Source organism: Lates calcarifer, linkage group LG2 (assembly GCF_001640805.2).
Source record: "Lates calcarifer isolate ASB-BC8 linkage group LG2, TLL_Latcal_v3, whole genome shotgun sequence".
NCBI lineage: Eukaryota > Metazoa > Chordata > Actinopteri > Centropomidae > Lates > Lates calcarifer.
In genome coordinates, this window is record NC_066834.1 from 11,915,966 (window position 1) to 11,931,430 (window position 15,465).

Below are 15,465 nucleotides of genomic sequence, written 5' to 3' on the forward strand. Positions count from 1 at the left end.
ATTTAACATGTATTGAGAGTAAAGTTTCAAATAATAAATGAATATTTACTTGGATTTAAATGGGTCAAGATTTTATCCGTTCTTTCAAGGAAATCCCTCCAGAAATCAACAAGTACTTATAAATACATAGCTTTCTCTATATGAACCTAATTACATGGTTATTTCTAGGAAACTTGCACTTTAAATTAAGAACTGGCCAATTATTTTCACTCTTGCATCACTGTGAAAGTATCCTGTTCTATAAATGATGCTTAGGGCAGGAGTGGAGCGAGAGGGTGGGGGGTGTTAAAATATGTCATTGGTAGTATCCAGTAGAAATCCAACTGTGGCTAGGGACGAGGAGCGCTGGAGAACACAATGCTCACCACTGGTAACAGAGTATCTTAAAAGAAGCAGGGATTAGCAGGACAGGGATTAGCATGCACTGGGTGTGCAGGTGTTCACTGCCATGCAAGGGAGATAAATCACACATGTTGACATACTTTCAACTCTGCTGGTCATTTATTACACCTGACAAATCTGATTTAGAAATGGTGGGTAGTTTGATTTTCCTTTGACACAGCAGTAGGTTCATGTATTATTGTGTTATTGTCAACAAAAGTTTCTGAATTACAAAAAAGAAACACAAATTTAGGTTTGTTTATACCTTCACTCACAAGTATATAAGCAGTATAAGGGTTAAAAGACCAAATATATCAATCCAAATTTAACTCTAAATCCACTTTTTTGAGTGGGTCAATTATATGTACATATTTACTATAATATCAGCAGACTGTGGTCCCAGTCTGTGGCATTTTATTTATTTATTTATTTTTTTGTTATGCGAGGTCTAGTCAACATTTTTACAGTCTGAAATAATGTCAATGTGTTTTTTCCATGAATTGTTATAGCTTTTGTATTATTATATTTTGTATTATTAAAAGCAAGGGGGAAATATCAGAAGTCCTCCTTTTCGTCTAAGCCAGTTGGAGAGGTGTGTTAGTGTCTGTGTTTGATTGACAACAGCTGGCAGAGTGCTGCTGGTGTTACACAAGTAAACAAACCTATACTGCAGCTACATGCCATGGACAAACAGTTTGTTGTGGTATTTTAGAGTAAGGACAATCAATTACTACAGACCAGCATCTCAACCCACTGCAGTGACATTTACAAGTTTACATGCTGTTTAATGTGCTGCAGCTGAGCAGCTGATTAGCTACCTAGTCTGCAAACTGAATGTTTGTTTGCTGGCTTGTTCAACAAGTGTAGGACATGATGTAAGTTATATAAGATGGAGACTTTAGGAGGAAAGCAAACGTAGGTTGTTGTTCAGAGTCTGGGCTGTGAGTTGTGTAGCAGCTGCTCTCTGACTCAGTGTAACTGTCTGCTCTGCTTATGCTACAGCTCTGACACTAATGCTTTATGCAACATTTATCATCTATATAATCTGCACCTAAATAAATATGGACAACAGATCAGATTCTGTTAAGTAACAAAAAAACTTAGACAACAGCAGCAGCATACAGAGTGCTATTGATCACAGTTACCTGACAATGGGCTCTGGGTGTGGGGGGCATGTCGTCGTAGAGCACGTTTAAACTGGGCCACACCCAGAATGACATTCCTCAGCTTCATCCACAGAAAGTATCCTCCTCTGGTACTGGAGGGCCACGTGCTCTCCAACACCGCCTGGACATGGCATGGAGGAGGAGGAAGAACATCAGAGGGGGGAGAGAGAGAGAGAGAGAGAGAGAGGACCAAGATAAGATGACTGAGGCAGAAATGTTGCAGCCAAATTACTTTGAAAAGTCTCATTTTCTTGTAGCAGTGTTGGAGGGAGCTCATTTTGTAATTCAAATTATCAAGTATATGGGTGCTCTTTCTGTTTCAGACCATGAAATGTTCTTATATTCATCTACTAACTAAATCTCAAAGAGTCTGAATATTGTGTGAACTGCAGCTCCGGCTTCATTCTTTCAGTTTCAACTCAACATTTTGAAGCAAGTGAACTAAAACTGACCCAATCACTGCTTCATATAAAACCATCTTGAATGAATTTTTCATCAAAGGCATTAACTTGCAGTGGTGTTAGATCTACAGTCACTCTCAGCATCAGAAGAGTGAAAGGAAAGGCACTGCAGCTGTTGGTGGCCAAGTCACGTTCGACAGTCCCTGTCTGCTCCGAAAATACACTTCAGACAGTCCCTGTGAGAAACACGATTGGTATGCCACTGAACACGACCGGGTTTATTACACTGGCTGCTCCTGTGTGTAGGCTCTGAGGATCTGGGCCAGGTGAAATGAGTCTGCCCTCCTGGAGATGCAGTCAGTGATTCTGTTAATATAACTAAAGCACAGCAATCTGGCTACAGATCCACTGAGCATTTAAGAGAGTGCTGTAAGCTTTTGTTAAGACTCTACATTCAATTTCTTTATGTGTGAGAACCCAGAGATTCCAGGCTACAGGATACAACATATTAAATGTGCTGTTTTAGCCGCTTGAATAAGTGTTCAAGTGTTCATGCCTTACCAAATCACAGCATTGTTTTTAAGTCTAAACCACTTGGGCCAAAACCCCAGTGTTGATGAAAACAGATAGTTGCTCGACATGTCCTGCTGTGATGTGAAAACTTTCTCTGATCAAGTTACTTCTGTCTTGACTTCATGATGTTGGATCTTCTTGGTTTGTTATTGTTTTTTTTCCCCTACAAAACTGTCTGGATTTACATTGTTGTTACTAAAATCTGACGCAATAAATAGGTTTAAAAAAAAGTTAAATAAATTGTGTGTAAAATTCTTCAATGCTCCCAGATTGGATTCCACCCTACCCCCCAACAACATCCCAGAAATAACACAACTGGTGGAAATGATTTGATATATTTTGTTTTTCTAACACTCTTATCTATAATCTGATATTAGGCTGGTGTTTTCAGCAGCTTTGTGTTGCTCTTGTTCTGTCGTTAACAGTTTATGTTGAGTAAATGTCATTTTTAAATTCTTTTATCCCCATAAATCATCAAACGTTCCATATTTCGGTTTTCTTCTTTCCCCTTTCTCAAGGTTACAGAGTGTACAGACTTAACTGTGCTTTTGTGGAAATGTACTTGATCTGAATCGTGATATTACAGAGTGCTTTGTCTGAGATGCTGTTCTGCAGGGAACAGGTATATTTAAACTGCAAACTACATGATGCTGTATGTACACGGAAGACTACAGAAAACAGTGCTGACTTTGGCAGGGAAATCCCACCAAGGTTATTTTAGCTCCACTTTCCTAAACAAGTTTCATGTTCTATATTATGTCAGGAGGAATCTTCTTTTCAGTTTAGTTTACCCCTTTTGTCCTTTCTTACTTCAGTGAGGTTTTAGTTTAGAAACCTGTGATAAAGCTAAGCCTAAAACCTGAAGGGAATCTGAATTTAACTGGGACTGAACGCCAAAATGAAAAGATAAGTATGTACATGCAAAATCTCTTCCCTCCTGCTTCTCATCCCTGGACTTCAAAGTCCAAAGGAAGCATGAAAGGAAAAAAAACACCTGCAACTGTCCAGTGCAGCAGCTACAGTGAAAACTGTTTGTGTCTGTGATGGAATCAGCCATTTCTAAGATGAAATAAGATCGTCTGCAGCGTCAAAATACATCAGAGTAACCTTTACTGCGGCCTTGTCTCCCGACAGCCGGCTCCCACGTCACCCAATTTACTTTTATGCTCCCTGGATTGCCAGATCAGGGACAGGTTGTGCTGATAACAGAGCCACAATTCATCCCGACACCTGGGTGTGATCATCACACGACGCCATACAACCTTGGGGGGAGGAAGGAGGGAGGAACTGCAAATGTCACTGATGCTTCTTTTTATCTGAGAGCTGAGTGTCTGCAGAGGCGTCACTGTGATGAAGTGTCTCTGCCTCATAAGTATCAACCAGAGAGGAATGAATTTTAGTTATGAAGCAATCAGGCACAGTTGCGTAATAATTTGGAGGCAATTATTTATGTAGCTATTGCGTATCATGAATAAACAATCGATTTCCAGGCTGCAATCAGGCTGCTCTATAATATATCAAACAATCTCCTAAGCTGTATTTATCAAAGGGCAGCATGGTGGTGCAGGGTTTAGCACTGTTTCTTCACAGCAAGAAAGTTCTGGGTTCGAGCTCCAGTTCACCCGGGGCTTTTCTGTATGGACATGTTCTCCCTGTGCCTGCATGGGTTCTCTCCAGGTACTCCGGCTTCCTCCCACAGTCCAAAGACATGCACATTAGGTTAACTGGTGACTCTAAATTCCCTGTAGGTGTGAATGTGTGTGTAAATGGTTCTTTGTCTATATATGTTGGCCCTGCGATGGACCGGCTATCTGTCCAGTGTGTACCCCACCTCTCGCCCAGTGTCAGCTGGGAAAGGCTCCAACCCCTGCTCGACCTTTACGGATAAGCAGTAAAGATAATGGATGGAGTATCTCATGGTGTTTTTCTACATCTTAACTTTTATTTATTTCTAACATCTGCTATGGCACCTGCAGTGACACAGTTGATGATATTTTCTCATATATCATGATAACGTGAGCATAAGGCCAGTTGTAGCCAATTCTCCAGACTTTTATCATATTTCATTGCCAACTTAGTTCGTGTCCTCATCCACCGAAGCTGATGGAAAAGGGAGTATCCCACTGGGCTGTCATGGGTGTGTTCATGCATTAGTCAAACGTGCAGCAGAATCAGCAATTTATCCAAATCAAGAACACCACACCCAGGCTGACAGCATACTGTAGTACTTTTGAGTCCCATTGCTAATATATTTTTATCATTTTATAGCACACTTACAGGTCCCATATCTTATATTTTTCCAGTGTTTTATTTGATGTTTTTATGTCCTGAAGAAGACATACTTGTGGTTTTAAGAACCAAAAACCATCTCTGTATAGTTTTACATCTCCCCTCTCACACTTCTCTCTGAAGTTCTAGCAAGAACAAGATGTTTTGTATCAGTCTCTGAGTTTCTCTTCTGATTGGCTGACTGTTATGTGAGTAGACCAGGCCAATAACAGGTAAAACTCACTAGTAAATGCGAATGGAAATGGCCACCGCTGAAGAAAATGTTAAGCAGTCAGTGCTGAAATGATACCTTGGTATTTCAGAGAAAATAAAATTTTAATCTGGTGTCTAATATTACTATCAATGGGAAGGCTGTGCAGTGACATATTGTAATTTGTGCACATAAATAAAAGCCACTGCCCCTACTGGCAGATTTACATCACAGGTGATGACTAGAGGTACCTTGTTGTAGTAGCCATAGGTGATGGCATTGGGGTGGACTCCAGCCTTCTTCATCTCAAAGAGGACCCTGACTGCCAGGACAGGCTGACCATACTGTCCACAGAGCTGCATCAGCACCCGGTAGCAGACCTGTATTTGTACAATTATGACTGTTTTAGCAGAAATACAATAACCTGTAAAAATGTACATTGGTAGTTGAGGAAAGAAGTAAACAAGTAAAAAAGTTCAAACTCTTGGTTGAAGTGCAAATATCATCAAAATGTCAAAAATACTAAAAAAAAAACTAACCATGTGTCTGGGAGAAAGAAATGTCAAGCATGTATTTTTGGGAATGGCTGATGTACCTCATCAGGGGGCTGCAGTTTCTTTGCCTGCATCTTCCTGAGGACGTCGTAGGCAGTGCGAAGCGCCCTCACCTTGGAGTGGCACACCTTTACGTATGCCGGCAGACAAATGAACCACAGACCGTAGCAGTGACGGAGCAGGCACTTGGACCACAGCTGAGGGATGGATGAATACTTCTTTGCTATCTTCTGGGCCAACTTGATCTCCTGTGGGAGAAAAGAAGGGGAGAGAAAAATATATTTTTTTAATGCACAATTCAGGCTAAAGGATATGTGGGACTGAGATAATGTGAGTGCGCTACCCAATCACTCTTGCTGCAGAGAATAATATGCATCTCTTAAAACTATTACAGAAGGAATTAAACTTCTGTTTCCTTGGCTATTTTTGTAAATATGTGGATTGATTATGGCAGTTTGGCAATTTAATTTACATTTGCTCTCAGTTCCTAGACAAATACATCAATAAGTGAATGTGTGACAGCAGTGAATTACTGTTGTGCTGACCTGTTTGGTGCGTCTAAACATGGGGGCGGGGCTGGTGGGACAGCTGTGCCTGGCAGCGAGGCGGGAGGAGGGGGTCCGCAGGCCCTCCATGGGGTCAAACAGGTCAAGACTTAACACTGGGAAACCGTCATACCTGATGAAGAACATTCATACACACAGGTTTACTCATCCTCCCACACAGACAATTGTACATCCCTCCTCTTGTTATCTACATGATGGGTTGTAAATTCTTAAAAACATTTTTTCAGATGTTCATTTAAACCCATGAGAAATCAACCAGCAAAGAAAAAAGGTATATTTTGGCAGCATCTAACATGAAATCATTCTCTCCAAGGTCACAGTGATCGTAAATGTGGTTTACTTGTAATTATCTACAAAGAGAGCTGATAAAAAATTCTGTAAAGCTGCTGCCCATTATGGATTATTAGAGCAACTTAACTTAAGTGGTTCTGAAAAATCTCTTGGCATAAATTATTTAGAGCAAAACATGACTGCAGAATACAAAATGGCACATATTCAGATCCACACAGACCAGCAGTGGAATTCAGTCTTTGGTCCTGTTAAGGGAGCCCGACTTCTGCTGGTCCTCACTTAGCTATTCCAAGAATTAACCAACTTTCAACAACAATTCAATTTATTATTCAGATTTTTTAATTTTCTCCCTGCTGTTAGGTGTCACTTCTATGTACTTATATTAAGGAAGGTGGCACCTTTACAAACATTAAAATTGTTTGTTTACTGATTCAAAAATTTAAGTAGCCTGTTGAATGATTAAATCATTGACTTGGCACATTCATGTTTCTTGTCAATCTAACAAAACGACAAATTTCATAATTTCTTGTGTGAAAGCTTGGTCACAGTGACTCACTGTAAAATGGCCAAGAGTTACAATGCCAGCAAACATTAAAATCAGCCTAGAATAAAACATAAAAGCTACAAATTTTATATTTATTCTCCAAATTTTTTTACCTGTAGCAGAGGGGATATTCCTCCCCCTCAGGCAGAGGAGGCAGCTCTGGAGGTGTGATGAAGACCGTGTGCTCACTACGCTGTGATTCATCAATCTCTATCAGCCTGGACTCCTCCGGCCTGTCACTGTCCACCTGAACGCACAAACAGGAACAGAGATGTTTGGGTGGTGGTACCATGACCCCTCATTTATCACAGCTGATTGACGTAGGGAGTTCTTCAACACAGACCTTGAAATTATGCCCTGTAATAAATATTTCACTTTGGCCTGACGCAGGCCAATTCACCTTAAAAAACACACACACACACACCAAAGACAAAAATTACTGAAGCATAATTTTGAAATAGCTTTGAAGCTGCCACTCTGATAGCAGGATTTCTACAAAATGAGCAGCAGGTGACCTGGATTTCCCAAGGGAACATGCTCCCCTTTCTTCTTTCCTGTTTTTTTTTTTTTTTTTTTTACTTATTCTATCTCTCTGCTACCATAAAGCTGAAACTAGCCTGTGCAATTTGTTTTACTGTGTAATACTTCCTTTAAGTAAATAATAATTTGCAAACTGTTTAATGATAGAGCACAATACATATGGTATGGGAATTAATGTACTGATAGTAATTACTTCTTCAAAATCGAAATATAATAAAACAGGACAAGAACAGGTCACAACGGAGAGTTATGACTGCAAGAAAAATCACTGATACCAACGCTTGTTGTCCCCCCTCTTCTAGGCACCAATATACATCAATCAGCCAAAACATTATGACCAGTCACACATGAAGCAAATAACATTGATTATCTCATAACTACAGGGCAAGGTCTTGGTTATATCAGATGGAAAGTGAACAGTCATTCTCATAAATCAACGTGTTGGATGTGGGATAGGATCAATTAAAATCAGATTCAAAGTCTTGCGGCAGCCTGTGTCGTCATGTCTGTACGTTTTGACTGATATTAGTGAGTTTAAATAAAAAGAGGCCAGAAATGTTGCAAATTGAGAAATGAATCTAAACAGCACAGAGAAGATTTATGTAGTCAAGATCAATAGCTCACCTTGGGTCCTAAGGACCATACCACCCACCTAAACATTGACCCACTGAGAAATGGCTCCTTCAAAATTTCCAAGATCCCAATCTTGTCCAGCATGTGTGAAATGAAGCCAGATCCATGGAGGCCACAAACACACAGGACCCAAAGAATCCAATGGCAATGACAGAACAGGACACCCCCAGAGGTCCTGTATCCATGCCCTGATTCATCAACTCACATCCAGCCTTGGATGCCCAACTGATTTATTTATGTAGAGTACCAGGATCATCAATCACTTTGACTCACACAATAAAACACTATCAATCAAGCCAGTCATTATACCACATCATTATATCAGCATGCTCTTAGTATAACTTGACTTTCTACAGAAGTATAGAATCCATTGTAAACACTCTTGTGTGAATCAAGTCCCCTGTAGTCAGTCTTCTGTGTCTGATAAATGGCAGGTACAAGCCTGCAATCAACTCTGTGGGAGCATTAAATTACTGAAAAGCAGAGTTTCTGCTGGTGTGTCTCCAGTCATAACCTCTTACCCAGAAGATAACAGGTTATGGCTGCTCAGTGGTGGTGCTCAGAATTTTTATTAAAAGGAAATATAGGAAAAAAAAACAACATCTATGTGACCAAATGAAATGCAGCGAGTGAGTGCAGTGGACGTCATGAGTCATATTAATCAATGACATTTGGAGTTACTGCACATATTTTACTGTAGCCATGTTGGTGGAGCTGATAGATGAGACTTCCAGTTTTCAGAGTGAATCTTAAAACAGGAGGTCTGAGCTTTATGGTGGCTATAAAAAATTAAGGGTCACGGAGGGATGCATCATAAATTGAGAAGTGCTTAATGACAGGCTTTAGCGCTACAAGCAATGATTATACTCATGGTGGATGGAAGGGAAGTGAAGCACTTGCTGAAAGTTCATAATTTAGTCTAGTTAGTCTGATAGTAATTAAAGTTTGATAACAACCTCAGTCAAAGCAGTGTAGTGTGCGAGACTGAAATGTCTGTTCTTTGGTGCAGCATAAGAAAACTTTCATTATTTCACTTGAGCCTAACATAGCATATCAAAGGCTAATATAACGTCCTGTGATGTCTCTCTGAGCACAGATTAAACCACAATACTCTACACATTACGTCAATACACTCTGACTGCATAATCCCACTCACTGAACTGAAACATAATCTAACAGTGTATATTACCCATGATCCCTGGATACCAGAGCAGGAAGTTCACACCAAACTCTGTTTGTGATTTTTGAGATTTTCAAAGTTTCCTGAATATCAGAGATGAACACTGTTTTTTAATGACTTCTAAGTCTTCTTAACTGATCCACAGTTCAGCATTACTCATGAACATGCTGGGCCTGATGTCAACAGTTTAAGAAGATGACTATCACTCCGTGACAGGGAGATCATACCCGCTCACCAAAGATACACAGGAACAGGTGTTAAGGGCACAGAGAGGAAATGACAGACATATTCTCCCTATTACAAGTCAGTGAACCAATGATTCTGAAATTATTTTACAGTAAAATAGTTGCATAATGTGACTTTAAGTGGCATTTCATGCAACTGACATGAAATACACTTGCATATTTCCTGCTGTTACATTTAAGTGCTAAAACACTGCAAGTGTGAGTACTGGGGTAGACTGTAGGAAACGCTGCTGGAAGTATCCCGGTGAGATGATTCAGGCATCTAATCAGGATGCCTTCAGGACATGTCCAACTGAGAAAAGACCTAGAACACACTTGTGCTACTACAGATCCCATATTGTTGGGGAACACTTAAAGAGCCACCTGGAAATGAAAAAAGGCTTGGCTCTGAGAAAGAACATATGGCTGACTAAACTGTAGAAAGTGGATGACACCAATTAGTTTTCTTAGGACATCTAGGACAATCTGAAAAAGTTAATGCGTATAAAGTGATAACATTAACTCATGCATTAACAATTGGAAGCATTTTAGGAAGTAGTAGTAGTAGAAGTAGTTGTGCAGTCACCCAACACTAACAAGCATAATGTAATTTATACATGTGGATACTCAAACAAGGAGTGCTGTTTTGTTCTTCAGTGTGAGGCAACCTACACAGCTCCACAGAGACTAGAGACAGCTGTAATGATGAAGAAGCAATCTGTTTGACAAGCAGATCTGACAGCAGACCTGCTTTTCAGCTCTGCCATCATATTAAAAAAAAACAGGTGAGACGAGAATGTCTGTGTCTCTGAAAGAACATTCAGTTCATCTGGATCAGACAGAGATTTCAAAGAGACAGAGTGCATGAGAGAGAGAGACCCAGTCTGCTGAATGACTGGAGATTAACTTAGTTAATCCAGTTAACTTAAGTCTGTTATGGCAGCACATAGTAGCCACTGATCCCAAAATGTTCTCCCAGTTCTCATTTTCATATTTTTAAATTTAGCAATGAATTGAATCAAGTTTCAAAAGAATAGTGAAGTGGAAGGACATTTAAGGTTTTGAAGATGTTATTGGGAACTCTAACAAAATCATGGAGTGCATATTTAAAGGTACAACATATAACCAAAACCCAAGTTAAGAAACAACTCTTTTAATGGAGGAATGCTTATTTCCTTGTTTTCAGATGCCATTACAGGTTTGTGCTGTTTGTAAACCGCTATAAAAATGGACCTATATTGTCAATGCTGAAGCACAAAAATTATAATTAATCATAAATCTCTCTCCTAACTAAGTACGAGACCTGTAATGTATAAGTTAAATTCCTATTTGGCCCTTTAAACTGCCATACTTGTTGAATCCACAATTGTTTACACTAAATTTTGCCCATTACTGTTCATTATTTTACAAGTTTTCATTGACTTAATTATATTTCATTTGTATGATTAGCTTCTCTTCAGTCTTGTTCTCCTGCTGGATTTAATTAGTTCTGTTGCTGCAATGAACTACTTTCCCTCTGGGATCAATACCTTTTAACCTTATCTTTCCACATGTGACTGTGTGTGTGTTTGTGTGTAGTACAATGTCTCTGTGGGCTGAGTGGTGCAGTGTGCTTTCTCTTCGAGTAGATAATAATAATGTAAATCCAGCCACAGTGCAGAAAGACACAGGCTTTAATCGTCCATGGAGCTGACACACAGAGAGGACAAGGAGACCCAGGCCCTAACACAGGAAAGGGAAGCTGTGGATGTTGGCCTCTGGATTCACTTCCACTATGTCTCAATTACACCCTGAGCACATGCACTCACTCACACACACACACCAAGGGCAGCCAAGTCTATTTCAGAGTCTGTTACAAATGTCACCGGCAAAAACCAGCGACCCACAGACGTGACTGGGGAGCCGAGTGGCTGCGTGGACTTTAAGACTGCAAACACACAAAATTTAACCTTCAGCAAACACATCTGATAGAGGAACGTTGCCCTGCGAGCATAGGGGGTCAAACACTGAAAAAATGCTCCCAGTTGGGGAGAAGAAGATACACTGACAGCCTCTCCAAAGCTCTTCATATTTTCACACTGGAGGATGCGAGCCCAGGGGATGTACAAAAATCTAACTTCAAGCTCTGTTAGCGCTTCAGAAACCACTGAAGCGCTAACAGAGCTTACTCACTAGACTCATGAAAAATGGAGAGTAGAAATCTCTGCAGAAAACTGTGCATATGGATTTTCAATGAAACTGTACTTTCACTATCTCGGGACAAATTGCTGTTGCAGCAAATTTGCTGTGGCCAGTTAATATTCAAATATTCATTAAAAATGGAAAGATTCTAGGAAGGTGATAGAGGCTGGATTATAAGGAACTAATTTAAATTAAGCGCTGATGAGTGGGTGTGGACATGAAAGCTCAGACTGAAGCTGCAGGGGTAGAGGGTTTTCTAAAGGCATAGCTCTTGCTATGAGGAGGAGTCTAGGAGACAAATATTGTTTCCTTTGCAACCTATTTCAATCTTAAGATACTTATGTTTTGTGCAAGGACCATGCACCAAGCACAAATCCCCCATCTGGAGACAAAATGTACCCAGAGCAGGTGAGGATCGACTGAGTAATAATAGACTTACCTTGCCGCTTTTGTCTGCACTCCGCTCTGAATTGTAGAGCTGCTCGCAAATGGAGGCAGAAGGGGAAAGAGAAAGAAAAACTCAAGAAATCAGATGAGGAAAGGAGGGGAGCAGATTTGTATGAAGATAGGTGAAGTAACACAGGAGAAAGTGGAAACTACTAATACTAATATAAGTGGAGAATAAGACGCCTATTGAGATTGATAGAACCGCTCCAAGACTCAGATGTGCACAAAATTAAGTGGTTGAAGAAGAAAAGTAAGATGTTTTTGGAAGAAGCTGCATTCCGCTGCATTCCACTGCATCAAAATGAAAATACATAGAGTATGAGCTCACTTTGTCCACACAGTCGTCAAAGAAAGCCAGGCTGGCGTCTTTGTCACTGACAAAAGAGCACTCCTCGATGAAACGGATGAACATCTGGGTCTTGGTCATCAGTGAGTAGAACTTCTGGTGTGAGCGGTCGCGGCTCTTCAAGAACCCTGAGGAAATAAATGTTTGATGTTAGCCTTTGAAAATGACAGTAATCCTACTTTGCTGAAACTTATTTTCCTGACTAATGTGATAAATGATTCTGCGATGAGATAATTTAAGATATTTTACTTCTGATTTATTACTGACAAGAGCAATTCATAGACTTCTTCTTAAGGTGCTTGATTCTGTGGTTAAAGAATCCATCATCCCCCCCCAAAAAAAAAAAAAAAAGGCTCTGTTTATATACAGAATAACTTCCATCTGTCTTGGTTCAGACAATGTAACTCAACACAATGTTATTAGTATAATGGCCAATTTGGGATGTACAAGAAAATGGTGAATAGCTTCCTTGATAGATTCTGAAAGCAGCGCGACTGACTAATAAGCCACTGTTGTGAGAGCTGTGAGAGCAGGATGGATGGTCACTGGCTCACAGCACAGAGGTGGAAGCCAAACACCGGCACTGTTGTGAGACACTTCCTGCAGCTGATGAATATTTTAATCCTGACACTGACCGCCTGCAACCTGGATCATCAAATGATTCTGACCAAAATTCCAGTCAGTAGCTTCACTTGACAGCTTTTTATGTCTTTGTTGTAGTAAGTACAGCCTAAAAAGCCTTTTAGTGCCCTAACTGATGTTTTAATGACAACAGTAAATTAACAAATGAAATTTTTCTTGAAATTGCTGCTCAAAAATGTAAGTGTTTCCTGCTTTTCTTTGCTTCATATCACTATCAACTGACAATTTGACAAAAAATAATTACATGATTAACTGAAAAACAAACAATGAAAAATGCAACTTTCCTCCATATTCAGTCCAAAGGAGTGCATTACATAACACATACACATTCAAAACACTGACACTGTTTGTAATGAAGCTCATAAAAGCCAATGACAAGTTCTGTGTCATGATTTATAAGTTATATGTTAAAAGATGTACAAAACTGTACAGATTCAACATAGCTATTAATGCATGACAAGAACAAGTTACAGGAGCTTTGGATTATATGACTGGTGATCTTCCTGAGTAGTGGGAATTTCCAGCTGTCATGGAGTCCCACTACTTCAGAACTTTTATGCAAATATGGACAAAAGGGAGATGAAACAGATTTAGTGATGGACTGATGGACAGGAAATTAATCATGAACAATTTAGATTTTTTTTTTTTTAAATTCTCTGGTTCTAGCTCCTCAAAATTCTAATATTTTCAGTTTTTAGTCTTTTACAACTACAAACTGAATATTTTTGGACTGTTGGTTAGACAAAATGAGACTTCTGAACATGTTACCTTGAGCCTTCGGAAATTATGACAGGTTTTTAAAAACTATTTTCTGACATTTTATAAACTGAATGATGAAAATAATCACTAGTTTCAGCCCTAGCTGTGACTTTGGACAGAAACTAATGTATACTAGAAGGCTGACACGCTCAAACTTCACTTTGTGAAGCAGCAGTCTCTGTAATGGTATACATTTGTTTATCATCTGTCTTTGTGGGTTGATTTTCTGAGTAAAAGGAAATGCAGGTCCAATCTGCATGTAATACAATACACAGAAGTTGTACTGAAAGTGCTATAATCATATAATGGAGGAAGTTGCTATCTTCAGGGGGAAGCAGGAAAAGAAAAGACTATACTCAAAAATGAACACATTCTGTAATTTTTTCTTGTTGTGGATATTAGGTCTGAACATCAGGTCAGGGTTTTCATACACATGACTCAAGCCATTATGTAATTTACTGCAGCCATTCCTGTTTACTATATCATGTAACTCACACTGGACTCGACTTTGGCTGCATCTATCCTCTGGTGGAGCAGCCATGATTTTACCCCAACTCATTTCAGCTGTGATGTGGAGTGGCTTTCCTGGGCTCTCTGATCCTGAGGCCAGGCTCGAGCCTCTGGAGCATTTTTCAGCTACGTCGCTGTAACTAACTCTCTGGCTCACCCTCAGTCTGCAAACAGCCTTGAACCCAAGCATAATCTCAAACCCCAGCCTTCCTACGCAAACAGTCTTGTGTGTCTTTACTCAGAGGTGGAGATGGACACTCATGAAACCTCATGTATTAAACAACACCATCTGTTTTTGAGGCTGCCCAGCTGTAGGGAGGAAAGTGCTACAGATGAAGCAGTGTTAGTTTATATATTCATAGACTCATTAGTGCAAATCATGCACTGTAACTGTACAACTGTGACTCAAACGAGCTTCACAGCCTTAGCTGAAGATTTAATAATGATTAAAAAGTGAAGCAAACTAATGTGGTCCTTGAACCTGCTCACTAGGGCTAATCACAGACCCTCAAAAACTAGTGCTAGTGACATCTCTCTAAGAGCTCAGGCTGGCATGGGAGCCCTTTGAGACATTATGCTACATGTGCTACAGTGAACTTGAGGAACTAACTGAGGCTTTTATTCCACAGAGCAGTATCTGCATCACTCTGATTAAAAAGGCTTGGCTTAAACATTTTACAGTCCTTCAGAGAGGGATCGGTGCAGTATTAAGCAAGAGCGCTGTACTTGACCACCAAGAACAGCTGCTGCAAAGTAATCCAGTGGGAAATTGTCCACATCAAAGTACGTCCACTTAAGTGGTTGTTTTTGCCACTGACAGGCTAAGATTGTTATCGTAGGTGTCTGACAACAGTTTGGGATATAGGATAGGATTCCTACACATATAGTCGTCTTTATTAAAGTGTAAGATCCTTTAACCGGAAACAACCGCTACCAGACTCCATTGACAACAATAGTAATTGTACCTCACAGAACACAGGAGTTGCTGGAATATCACTGACTAGATCTGTTAGTTTGTTTGCGTTATTGCATGATTTTCAATGGTGGA

At 39.9% G+C, this 15,465-nt stretch overlaps 1 protein-coding gene across 1 annotated transcript in view; it reads right to left on the reverse strand.

The window, feature by feature from the left end:
* Window positions 1-15,465, reverse strand: part of LOC108887768 (C-myc promoter-binding protein-like) — a 69,050-nt gene that overhangs the window by 18,928 nt on the left and 34,657 nt on the right. The window contains 6 exon segments of the mRNA XM_051075376.1: window positions 1,527-1,668; window positions 5,252-5,380; window positions 5,596-5,802; window positions 6,100-6,232; window positions 7,069-7,202; window positions 12,489-12,634. Coding sequence (XP_050931333.1) covers window positions 1,527-1,668; window positions 5,252-5,380; window positions 5,596-5,802; window positions 6,100-6,232; window positions 7,069-7,202; window positions 12,489-12,634 — 891 coding nt within the window.